The sequence below is a fragment of the Diabrotica undecimpunctata genome, chromosome 1 (genome assembly GCF_040954645.1).
Source record: "Diabrotica undecimpunctata isolate CICGRU chromosome 1, icDiaUnde3, whole genome shotgun sequence".
Classification (NCBI taxonomy): Eukaryota; Metazoa; Arthropoda; class Insecta; order Coleoptera; family Chrysomelidae; genus Diabrotica; species Diabrotica undecimpunctata.
This window is the reverse complement of record NC_092803.1, coordinates 42,727,312-42,739,850: the sequence shown is the minus strand read 5'-3', so window position 1 is coordinate 42,739,850 and position 12,539 is coordinate 42,727,312. Positions and strand designations below refer to the sequence as shown.

The window sequence follows — 12,539 nt, the reverse complement described above, 5'->3', positions numbered from 1 at the left end:
TTCTCCATTTAGTCCTCTTTCGAACATTCTATGTAGCATGCGGAATAACTTTTCCGTTCCGTTTTTAATTAGTTCGTTTGGTATTCCTCCGGGTCCTTTGGCTTTTTTGTTCTTCAATGTCTTGATTGCTCTCTTAACTTCTGCCAGGCTTATTTCTATCTGGTCGTATGCCCCATTTCCTGCATGTTCTATATTCTCTTCCTGAAATTGGGGACGGTTTTCTGTAAGTAGTTCTACGTAGTATTCTTGCCACTCGTTTTCACTAATTTTGCCGATCTGGGTTTTCTCTGTCTTATTTCGTTGAAGTGCTTTTAATATTCGCCATGATTCTGAATTTCTCGTTCCTCCGATATGTCGTTCTATCTCTGTGCATGCTTGTTCCCATCGTTCGTTCTTTTCATTTGTTACTCTTTTCTTTACGTCTCTGTTTTTCGCTCTATATAGGTCTAAGTCTTCCTGTTTTTTGGTGTTTAGGTATTTTATGTGTAGTTTTTTCTTTTCTTTTATGCATTTCAATGTGTCTTCCCTTAATTTGATATTCTGATGGGTGTTCCTTTGGTCGTCTTCTCCAAGAGCTTCTAAGGCCGCTGAAATCAGGCAGGTTTTTATGTGTTCATGCATTTCATCTAACGTGTCATATCTGAATTCTTCTAGTTTTTGGTCTAGTCTTCTTTTGTATAAATCTTTTATTGATTCTTCCTGCAATATATGTAATTTGAGCCTCTTTTCGTTTATTGTCGTTCCCGTTGTAACAATCGATGTATGTTTTTGTTTTGTCCAGATATAGGGGAATTCCATCCATGCCACCACAAGTTTGTGATCTGTTCCACACTCTGCCCCTCTTTTCACTCTGATGTCTTTCACTTTGATGGAGCTTTTGTGGTTCATGATAATGTAGTCAATAATGGATCTTAGTTTTCTTGTCTCTTGAGTCCATGTGTACTTATGTATATTTTTGTGTTTGTAAAATCCGTTCATAATTTTCAAATCATTTACTTCACATAGTTCTACCAATCTTTCTCCGTTGTCGTTAATTGTGTCTTCTCCAAATGGACCAACTGTTCTGTCATTGTCTTTTCTTCCGACTCTTCCATTTAGATCCCCCACTATTATTATTTCTTGTTTAGGTTTTCTCTTATCCATTTGTTCTTGAAGTTGTTCGATAAATCGTTCTTTCTCATTGGCTGGACTGTCTTCCGTTGGACCGTATGTTGCTAGTATTATAATTTCTCTGCCATACATCTTAATTTTCAGTTTGGCAATTCTCTCGTTTATGGGTTCCCAATCGTCTATAGATTTTTCCCATTTCTTCTTTAGTAGAATTCCAACTCCAGCTTTTGGCGGTCTTTCATTTCTACTCCGCTCCAACAATGGATTAGTTCCCCTATTCTTTCCGTGCCGTTTTCTTTCTTTTTTGTTTCCGTTGTGACGAGGATATCGAGATTCATCTTTTCGAATTCTGAAGTTACTTCACTGGCTTTTGTTCTCCAGCCCTGCACATTCCATGTGCCGATTCTTAGTTTTCTCTGTCTTTGTCTTCGGTTGAGTTTCGAAGCCGGGTTTGTTGAACTCAAAGCAGAAGTGCCCCCCCCCCCGTATCCGATGGGGCTCCCTCCTTCGGAGGTGTGGATTGCCACCCGGGGATTAATTTTAAAATTTTTCATTTCTGCCAATTGTTCGTTAGCCCTTGGATTTTTTAAGTGTGCTAGGTTGCTAACGCCTAACGCCACAACCCCCTTTTGGAGGACCTATTGTTCAGCCGCCCACTCTGGGTCAGACGCTGTTTGCAGCCGCCCACTCTGGGTCAGACGCTACTGTTGTCAGTTTTGGTCCGCGTCGGGTATTTCATTTCCCCGATACCACCCATATCTGGGAGGCATTCCCCTATCCGCCACCTGGGGACGCGTCCGGTAGAGGATTGACAACCTCCTCCTCGGAGTCGTTGTTTTCTAAATATGCTTTTAGTAGTCTTCCGTTTCTGTTCGTAGCTCTGTCGTTCCAGTTAGGAAATCTTGCGTTTAGGTCTCCTATTATAGTTGAGGGTTCGTCATTTAGGAATGTGTTTAAGTCATCTTCGATTAGTGGATCTTGGGGTCTTACTTAGGCGTAGGTAATTCTGATTTCTCCTTGCCTCATTTATATTCTAATTATTTGTTGCTTGCATAGTATTCAGTTGTGGTGTTAGAATTCTGATATGACATGCCTTTTTTTCACTAATATTGCAGTGCCCTCCTGAAATTTCTGTGTTATCGTTCCTGTATATGTCGTAGCCCGGAAACTTAATGTTGATGTTATTCGTGAGCTTTGTTTTCTCCACTTCATATCTATTGACCAGTTCGTCCAGTATATTCTGGTTGGTCCTTATGCCTCCTGGATTCCAGGAGCCTATTATCAAGTATCCCCTATTTGCTTACACTAGTTCAGTGCAAGCTTTATATCGGCGATCGCCTCGTGGACAATCCTAGTTTCTTTACTGAATTTACTAGGCCGTCTTGTTGTTTTGATATAAGAATTGTGTTCTCGGTGATCTGTGTTTTGGCTGCCTGAGCGTATAAAGGCCCGCTAGGTGTTGTTTGTGGCCTTTTTTGTGTGGCTTGCGGTCTTTGTGGTTGTTGTTGGCGACCCCAGGTTGGACATCTGGGGCACCCTCTAAAGTTTGCCGGGTGTTGTCCCTGGCAGTTTTGCGCATTTTGTCTTTTGCTCCCTGGTGATCTGGCAATTTCTATTAGAGTGGCTTTCGCCGCATCTTACCTGTCTAGGTGCCTTGAAGCACGCTCTCTGCGCATGGTGGTAGCCTTGGCAGTTGAAGAACTGCGTGGGCCCTGTTGCTTTTCTAAGTTCCTCGATGTAGTTTACGAAACACTGAATGCCTATAAAATAGACTAATCCAAACAGAAAACCAATAAACTCATAAGGATTTTTGAAAAAATACTTTATTACATACAATAACAATATCCTACAAATATATCTGTAAATATACAGTACAATAGATTAATATTTAATATCTGTAAATATAAAGTACACTAGATTATTACTTAATATACTTAATAAAATTTGTCATAGACATATACAAGAAGATAAAAATACAGCATTTTTAACAAATAAATCTCTATAATTTAAAAATATTTATCATACATAAAATTATTATGATTATGATTTAATAAGTTCAAATCCCACATTAATACCTTTTTTTGGTATAATCCTAAACACACTCTTATCCAATTTGATCGGTATATCAGTTTTCTCAACAGGAACTATTTTAAAATATCTCAAAATATAGAAAAATAATATTTTCGTCTCAAGTAGCGCAAATCTGGAGCCGATGCAGTTCCTTGGTCCCAATCCAAATGGCATATAAGAATAAGGTTTAATATTAGCTTTGTTTTCATCACTGAATCTCTCAGGATCAAAAGTTTCCGGATCTGGAAATAGCTCAGGATCGTGATGGATGGCGTAGATGGCCAGATGTACGATGTCGCCCGGTATTAGTTGAACTGGTTTTTCTTCAGGTAAAACTGGTTCGATAGTATACGGTTTGGTACATAGTCTGTCCACTGATGGCATGGCTGGCCATTTTCTTAGGCATTCTAAAAATATATATTAAATTAGAAAAACTGGCATTAATTAAGTACCTAATAAGAAAATATTGTCGGATATTTTGACATATGGGTAGGGTGTGTACTGTTTGGTGCTTTTACCCTGGGGGATGCCACACCTTCATGGGGATAAAATTTTTTTATTAGAAATACCACCGGAACTGTATATACTAGCCAATTTTAAGCAATTTCTATACACACACACACACACACACATATATATATATATATATATATATATATATATATATATATATATATATGTATATATATAATATATGTATATATATATATACATATATGTATATATATATATATATATATATATATATATATATATATATATATATATATATATATATTACAGGATCCAACTTGTAAATACAATACATTTTGGAGACGGCTATCGCTGTATTCCCGTTCTCCTCCGCTAATCCTCCCACTCCAAGGCATACTCCTTCTCTAAACTAAAATTTGGAAGCGTTGTTCAGGCGTTGTGACTAAAAAAAATACGGACTAATCGTAATAACCATAATATTTTTGGTTATTACGGTTAGTGTTAGAGACTTAACTAAAAAATAAAAATAACGATTTTTTTAAGCATTGCAAAAAAGAGTTATGAGTTTTCCACGAAAAATGCATCGGTTTTTTTTTATATTTCACGTTGAAACGTTCAACGTTGTCGTTTGACGATGAAGAACCAACTTTCAATAAGCTATATCTCCGCTTTTATTGGGACCACAGACAACATAAACTCACCATTAATTTGGTGGGTGGGTCTTTTTTATGAGCTACATCTTTTATAAGAAATATTTTTTTTGATAAAATATATAGTTTTTGTGTTATTCGCAAAAACCGTTTGAAAAGAGTTTTCTTTTTTAAATTGAGATTTTCACTTGCGTAAAAAATTATACCTAAGAAAAAATATTGACTTTCAGTAAATAATGTATAAGGAAAAAGTTGCTTAAAATTGTTTAATGTTGTTATTTTTAATAAAAAAATTTACACCCAAAAAGGGGGTAAATTTGTACCCTGTACATACGGCACAGAATTAACTTTGGAGTTGAGGGTAAGTAAAAAATCATACAGTTACGCTGTATTTTGCCTTCATTGGCTGAATTAAATGTTCTTTTAATAACTGATTTTCAATTGTGGTTGATTCCCATTGCAGATAGTAAATAATTGTTTGAAGATGCCAATTATGTGATAGTAGTATGGTCATTTGAAATAGATAGAGTTTCAATGGACGAAATATCGATGTATGTTCGGTAGATCTAGACTTTTTAACCTGCTATATTGCTGCTGATTGAGGGAAAAGAGGCACATTTAGTAGAGAGAGAAATAAAATCCAGTTGAAAAAATAACGAAGCACAGCGTCTAATTGTAGGTCATATTGACAGCAATACTGGTTTTCTGTAAAATGTTACCCTTTTTGATATAAAAGAAAATCGGGAACTACCATAAAGAGATGAACACCATAATGCTTAGAGAAGTGGTTCCAGATCATTCTCCAGCGTGTAGATAGGAACTCTGTCATAGTATTGGATAGTGCATCTCATAGAAAATCCGTCATGCAGAGCTGGCTACGAGAACAATGTATTTAATTTACAGAGGATATGGTCAAAGCAGAAATAACGACAATAATTAAGGAGCATCGTGGTAGATATCGTCAATATGCTGTTGATCCAATAACTAGACTTCATGGTATTACTGTTTTGAGACTTTTACCTTACCATTGTGAGTTGCATCCAATTAAATAAATTTGGGCTCAAATGCAGGGACATGTTACTCGAGAGAACGTAAAATTTAAATTTGGCGATATTGAGTGCCTATTACAAACCACTATCGATTACATACATCCCATAAATTGGAAGAACGCTGTTACCCATATACTGAAAATAAAAGAGAAAATGTGAAAGTACGATGGGATAATGGAAAATGTTATGAAACCTGTAGCAGTAAGGTAGAGAGACTATAACAAGCGCTAATTAGCAAAAATCATATGATGATGATGGTATGATGACTGGAATAGACAGCAGTCCAAAAGAAAATAATTAGAATAATCTGTGAAATTAAAATAGCTCGGATTAAAATTTTAGGCACGTATCCAAAGTGACATACACACAACGTAACTTTTCATAAAAATTTAATATCGATTTAATTAAGATATCTTTAAAACGGTTGTTTTTTAAGTGGTTATACTCTCTCTATTTATTGAATGGAATGTACATAATTTTCTGACTGCAATTAAAAACCTTATTCACACCAAAGGATTGGGTACATTTCACGAAATAAATTTACAGAATTTTTCACTTAAAACACAATCGTTTTTAAGATATTTAAATTAAACCAATGTTGGGGCGCCATTTTTAAATCCGTGGATGCTCCCTTAATAAGCATTTTTCGATAAGGTGATTTACGTCAAATTGACATAAGATTAGTTCTAGATTTTGTAGTTTTCTTTTATTCAGGGCGTTTATAAACACCCTGTGTACATAAGAGCACTAACGTTTCTTATTGTAATTTTTTTAAAGTTAATTTTGTTATTAGGATATCTCATCTGTATGTAATTTCAATATAAGCTACATAGATAGTAGAAACGATTTTTTTTTATTAAGAAATATTTACCTGACACTACCATATCCATATACTTCATGTTCACAAGAGCTTCGTATGTCAATTTTCCATTACAATTTTCCATAGTTTCTTTAACTTCTTCTCTAAGAGTTTCTTGAATATCTGGATTGGCACATAGTTCATATCCTAAAAAGCTCATTAAGTTTGAACTGGAGTCGAAACCCGCAAAGAAGAAGACAAGAGCTTGGGCGACGATGTCGTCGTTGGTGATATCGGTTTTTATTTCAGCTGGAAATTGAAATAATTTTTAGTACTAAAAAAGTACAGACACTAGAAAATTATAGTTCTTGGTGAGTTATTAATATAATTTTGGAAGATTATCCTTTGTGTTTCGTGGTCACTTATTTATTCTGTTTATATTCGTCCTAATACTCCGATCAAGTTGGTCAAAATTAAGGTTACAAAAATTCGAATCGAGCTAAAAATTGGTACGAATGTCTTTAACACCATTATCAATGAAATGTGAAAAGTAAACATCAAAAATTATTCAAGGTCAAAGGACGAAAATATGGATTTTTCCATTTTTCAGCCAAACGGTAAGTTTTATTATAAAAATACGAGTACATCAGATAGATATTGTAGATGATACAATTATCTATAAGTATTGTTGATGTAGTTCCCTAAGAGTCACCGTTTCGAAGATATAACGATTAAGAAGTAAAAATCTGTGTTCTTCATAATATGTATAACTGTGCCGCGTAAATACATAACGAGCTGTCATACAAGTAAAATTATTTTTTATGGGAGTCTATAACACTTAATTTTTATGATTATTCAATGGAAGAGTAGAACAGAACAATATTAATAGTAGTAGTACTGATACGGGTCGTATATCAGATTTTTTTAAATCCCTTCTAAACGAAATGACTAATATAGTAATCATGAATGTGTAGCTTGTGTAAGTCAATTTCAAATAGGTAAAAGAAATAAAATAAGACTTACAATCAATTTAATTTTACTACCAAAACGACCGGTTTCGCTTTCTACACTTTGCAAAGCATCTTCATGTCAAACGGTACAAAGTAAATTAAATGCTAAAATTATAAAAAGCCCATATTAGGGTGCTGTCTTATAAAGATGAAGATAAAAATTACAGTAATTTTGCCAATATTACATGTCTGTGTTTATTAAAATGATTAAAATTGATTTAGCAGACTAAGTAAAAACCCACGATACAGCCTATATTTAGTTTTCTGGGAGTTAATCGATAACTTCGATATCTTCTGCGGCGTTTTTAAGACATGTGAAAGCTTGTTTTTCCAAAGATCACCATATCATCAGCATGTGCCATTATTTGTATACTATGGGTAAAGTATTTTCCACATAAGAAGACCGCTTTGCCATTAAATGCTGGTAACTTTATTACTAGCGGACCAGATAAGCGGCGATATATTTAACACTACCTTTATGAATAACATTTTACTGTTCTGTTGTTTCAATCAGCACTGCTCAACAAGTTATCGTTTATTGGTTTTAATATTTTATTGCAATAGTACGAGTACGGAATATTAATTTAAACAGTGAATTTATTACATATTAATTTTTTTTTAAATTTCTTCTGACGTATCGTATAATGTAGGTTTACCCAATAATCAAAGTTATGCCTTTATAAGAACATATTATTTGAAAAATAAGGAGTATGTCGTAATAATTGTAATCTCCTTTATACATATTATAAAAATTTGTTTAGTAATGAATTTCTTAAATCCACACAATCATTGAAAAATGATTCATGCTATTAAAAAATATCTTTCTGTTAACGACACTGTTATCGACAAAGTAGATCAAATTCAAACGTGTCATCATATTACACTTCTGTTTATCGGTAAAAATTAATTGATGGTCGTGGGTACTTGAATCTTCTGGTAAAGCGCGTTCTTACCATACCTATATTAGTAGATTGTAAAAGAGGATTACAAATGTTTGACCGCCACATTTAAATATTTCTGCGGATAGGTTGTGTGCTCCGGGTGACTTGTCTCTAGAGATTGAATTGCTTCATTAATTTCTTCCAAAGTTGGTAGCTCAGTTTTCTCCGGTTCTAGTTCTATATCATCTCTATCTTTAGCTGTACTTTCCTACAAACTTTTCAGTACTTTTTCTCTGTCATTAAAAATAATTACATTATGATCCTTTACTTGGTTTGCTTGTGGCTTGAACACTTTTCTTTTTGTGTTAACTTGTTTGTAAAATGTTCTGCGTTCGTATTCTCTATTTAATTTTTCCATTTCTTCGAAATCTTTATTGTTTTTTTGCCGCTTTTTTTGGTTGTGCTTTTGTTTTTCAAACTTCTCTTTACTCGCTAAGTATATTAATGATTGTTGTAATTCCTTTTTGAGACCGAGCGCTGGATGACAAGTCGGTTGTCCTCAAGATAAAGCTACTTACCTGGCAAATGAATGAAATTTTTACATCAGTACGTTGAAAATAGAGATGACTGACAGTAAATAAAAAAGTAGAACGATTTAGGATCCTAAAAGCAGCTGCAGCAATAATGACAAGATATTTAATCTTCAGTATTCGAAAATTCTAATTTACCACCACCAGACTGTATGTTTGAAGATTAAAGAGCGAAATTCCAGAGACGCTGGCACATTTTTTGGAGAAAGTTATTTTAAAAAATAAATGATTAAATATAGATACTTTAAAATTGATATGCTCAAGTATAAGCCATAATATTATGACTGTTGTTCGGACGAGGTATTTTAAACCTAAGGAACCTAAGGAACTAAGTACCGCTTTTTATTATTTAATAGTACCACATTAAAAAGTGCGCTAAGTACACTTCCTCACAGGTGGCGTGCAAACGTGAGCATATTATGAAGAACACAGATTTTATAACTTTTTTAATCGTTAGATCTCTGAAATGGTGACTCTTACGAGAAAAAATATATACACAATTTTTATAGATAATTTTAATTGTATATTATAATTTATAATAAAACCGTTATTATTATTATTTATTTATTATTTATTATCCAGATTTAGCCACACGGCTCACACTCCCTCTAAGGGGAAAATTCACTCATCCCAGATACCTACGGTATCAAAAGGATTGAGCTCTGGTGGGACTCTTTCCATGTTTCCATGTTTCCATATTATTATTATCCAGATTTAGCCATACGGCTCACACTCCCTCTAAGGGGAAAATTAATTATTATTATTATTATTATTATTATTATTATTATTAATAATATACCGTTTGACTGGAAAAAAAAACTCATGTTTGCGACATTTGACCTTGAATCATTTTTTTTGTATATGTGGGATTGATGGGGACTTTTAACAATAAATTTCATCTATAATGGTGTTCTAAATATTCGTATCAAAAATCTCTATGCAATTTTTTGTAACCCTGAATGTGTATCTTGACCGGACTAAGTGTGCTTGTGTTTTGGTCTTTACAACCACAATGTATTTTAATTGATATTATAATGCCGAATATAGAATTTAAGCCACTTTTAGTGTACAGTTTGATTCTTTAAACTTTGTTAAAATATCTTGATTAATGCATTAATTTAGAAAGAAAAGTAATAATTCAATCAGAACTTACATTTAAGATGTTCTTCGACAGTGGCATATCCAGTATCAACAGCAGTCTGGTGTTCATCCGCTTTAGAGCTTCCTTTTCTTGCCTCTAACAGTAAATGGATCATATCCGGTCTCACTATTCCTTTTTCTTCTCTCATTTTAATAGAATCTTCAATAATTTTGGTAAAGAAATCCCCAATGCTTTCTTCGATGATTCTGATGTTGAAAAGCTAAATATATTTATATATGAAATAAAAGATAATATCGTTTCTGATTAAATTAAAAAAAGAAAAATAGCTAATATCTATTTAAGAGCATATAACTTTTTGAAATAACAAAAAAATATATTCCAGAAAAGGAGAAGAATCAGCCTCTTAGAAGATCGATAGACGATAACCGATAGACAAGTTAGATCTAGAAGTAGAAAAATCTGAGAGTATTATCGATCTAATTGGTTTAATAAAAGGATTCAATCAACTTGATTTAGAACGTCCTTTTGGTATAATGAATGTTTTATAAACATATACCTATCACTTGGTTAACAGACCCGACATTTACATCAAGAAACAAAGAAGAATATTTAATAATATTGTACCTCACTTTTCTGCCAGGACACTGTCACCTCAAGGAGCACATAATCAAAATCGTACTGACAGAAAGTGCGAATTGCAAACAGATTTTGTCAGGCTACCCAGGGTTGGATAGAATAATGCTCAATACAGTAGCGTACCTAGAATCAACCTCTGGGGGGGGGTTTGGTTGGGCACCGACATTTTTTTTATGATGCTACCTCCATTTTGAGGAGTCCTTAAAATTTGTGAGTAACAGTGTCGGAATAAGGTCCGGGAGGGGAGGGTTTTAACCCCCAAACCCCACCTGGGTGCGCCACTGGCTCAGTACATTTAAGCATTATCAACTCGAGCCTTACGACTTCGTAAAAATGTAACCTAAGGCCAGAATAAAGTTTGTTAAAAAGGCTGTGCAAAGAATAAGATTGGATAAAGAAGCATGGAAAAAATAAAAAACATAAGAAGTAATAAACGAAGTAAAAACATTATACAGAAAAAGGAGTGGACAAAGTATTAAACAAAATTATTGCAGGAGAATAGACCGGAGTATACTCACAAGACCTATGACAATAATAATAGAGGAAGCCGATCACAAAAAAAGATATAACTAAAGCAAAAAAGAAAGCCAAAAACAATAAAGTACCAGGACCAGGGAACATAAAATTGTAAAATTGTAGCTGTTGAAATATGGAGGCGCGAGGATCGTGTCATTCATACGAGTGTTGTTCAATAAAATCAAAGCAGAAAAGGAGATTCCAGAGGAGTGGAATCAAGCATATTTATATACCCTTCATTTTCAAAAAACGTGACAAAATGTCAACAAATAACTATAGAGGGGTAAGTGTAATGCCTTCAATAGCAATAATCTTTACCACAGTAATAAAAGAAAAATAGAACAACACATGGACCATTATGGCGAAAAACAAGTCGGATTCCGAAAAGCCAGATCGTGTCTAGATAATATTTTCATCATGAGACAAGTGATAGCAAAGAACAAAGAAAAAATATTGAAACACATGTTTATAGACACGTTTATAGACAAAAAGACTATAAAAAAACAGAGTTAAAAATAAAGTTAGGCAATGAAATAAAAAAACAACCACCGGGATGGTACTTGTATAAAAAAAAGAAATAAAAATAGCACGGGCAAAACAAGCCACGAAAGCACTCCATGGAGTAATATGGAATAACAGTCTAACCAAAGAAAACAAAAAAAAAAGATCTTTTTACAGCATAGTGATGAATATTACCCTATATGGAGCGGAAGTATGGACAATCACAACATCAATACGAAATAAAATAAGAACAGTTGAACTGGACTTTATGAGAAGATGTCTACAAATTACCAGAGTGGACAGCAGAAATACAAAAGTACAGAAGACATATGAAACAAAATGGAAGTAGAATGTTCGATGCCAGAGCACAGGTGGCCGAAAAGAATATTAGACTTTGACCCGCCATGAAAAAGACGAAGAAAGACCTGCTACAAGATGAAAAATATACATAGAAAATGCTATGATATACAGAGACCTCAGAGAAGATAACTAGAAAAAGAGAGTGCTGTGGAGGACATAAACGGTGAACTCATAATGGGAAAAGCCGAAGAAGAAGAAGGCTGTGCTGGGGAGAACTTTGACCTAGTGATAAGCCACAATACATCTCTTAGGTCGAGTAAAAAGGAAGTTAAGCCCCACTTATATTGACCTAACCTAACCTAACCCCATTCTTACCTTCGCGACATTTGGTAGAAATATGTTAAAAATAAATCTAAATAACGCTTTAATGCTACCAAACGCAGTTAAACTCTTTCCGTTGATGTAGAATTCGTTGTTCGGCTTGGCCAATGAATCAACTTCAACTCCAAAAGCCGTGGAAGCTATCACATCGTTACTATACCGCGTAGATACTTCTTTCATTTCCACTGGGACCACCTCTTTGTTTTGACTGAGGTAAAAGTTGACAAACCTCTCAGCGTTAGCTTTCATTAATAGAAACATTCCTTTCATCTTGCTGCTGGTGAAAGAGGGACTAAGGGTTGATCTCATGTTTCTCCATCTGTTACCTACAAAAAATATAGTTAACATAATAAAATATTTGTTGTTGTGTTGTTATTGTCACTCTGTGTTTAGTGTCACCATTTAAAAGAACTGTCTTTTAGTTCTTATAAAGATACAAAGAATTAAATATTTTAATTATTATTTATATA

The 12,539-nt window shown here is 34.0% G+C and overlaps 1 protein-coding gene across 1 annotated transcript in view; it reads right to left on the bottom strand.

Moving 5' to 3' along the window:
* Positions 1–2,915: 2,915 nt before the first annotated feature.
* Positions 2,916–12,539, bottom strand: part of LOC140442136 (uncharacterized) — an 86,209-nt gene continuing 76,585 nt past the window's right edge. The window contains exons 17-20 of the mRNA XM_072533227.1: positions 12,064–12,395; positions 9,787–9,994; positions 6,225–6,461; positions 2,916–3,587 (exon numbers count right to left, since the gene is read on the bottom strand). Coding sequence (XP_072389328.1) covers positions 3,151–3,587; positions 6,225–6,461; positions 9,787–9,994; positions 12,064–12,395 — 1,214 coding nt within the window. The 3' untranslated portion in view covers positions 2,916–3,150. The remainder of the gene's footprint in view (positions 3,588–6,224; positions 6,462–9,786; positions 9,995–12,063; positions 12,396–12,539) is intronic.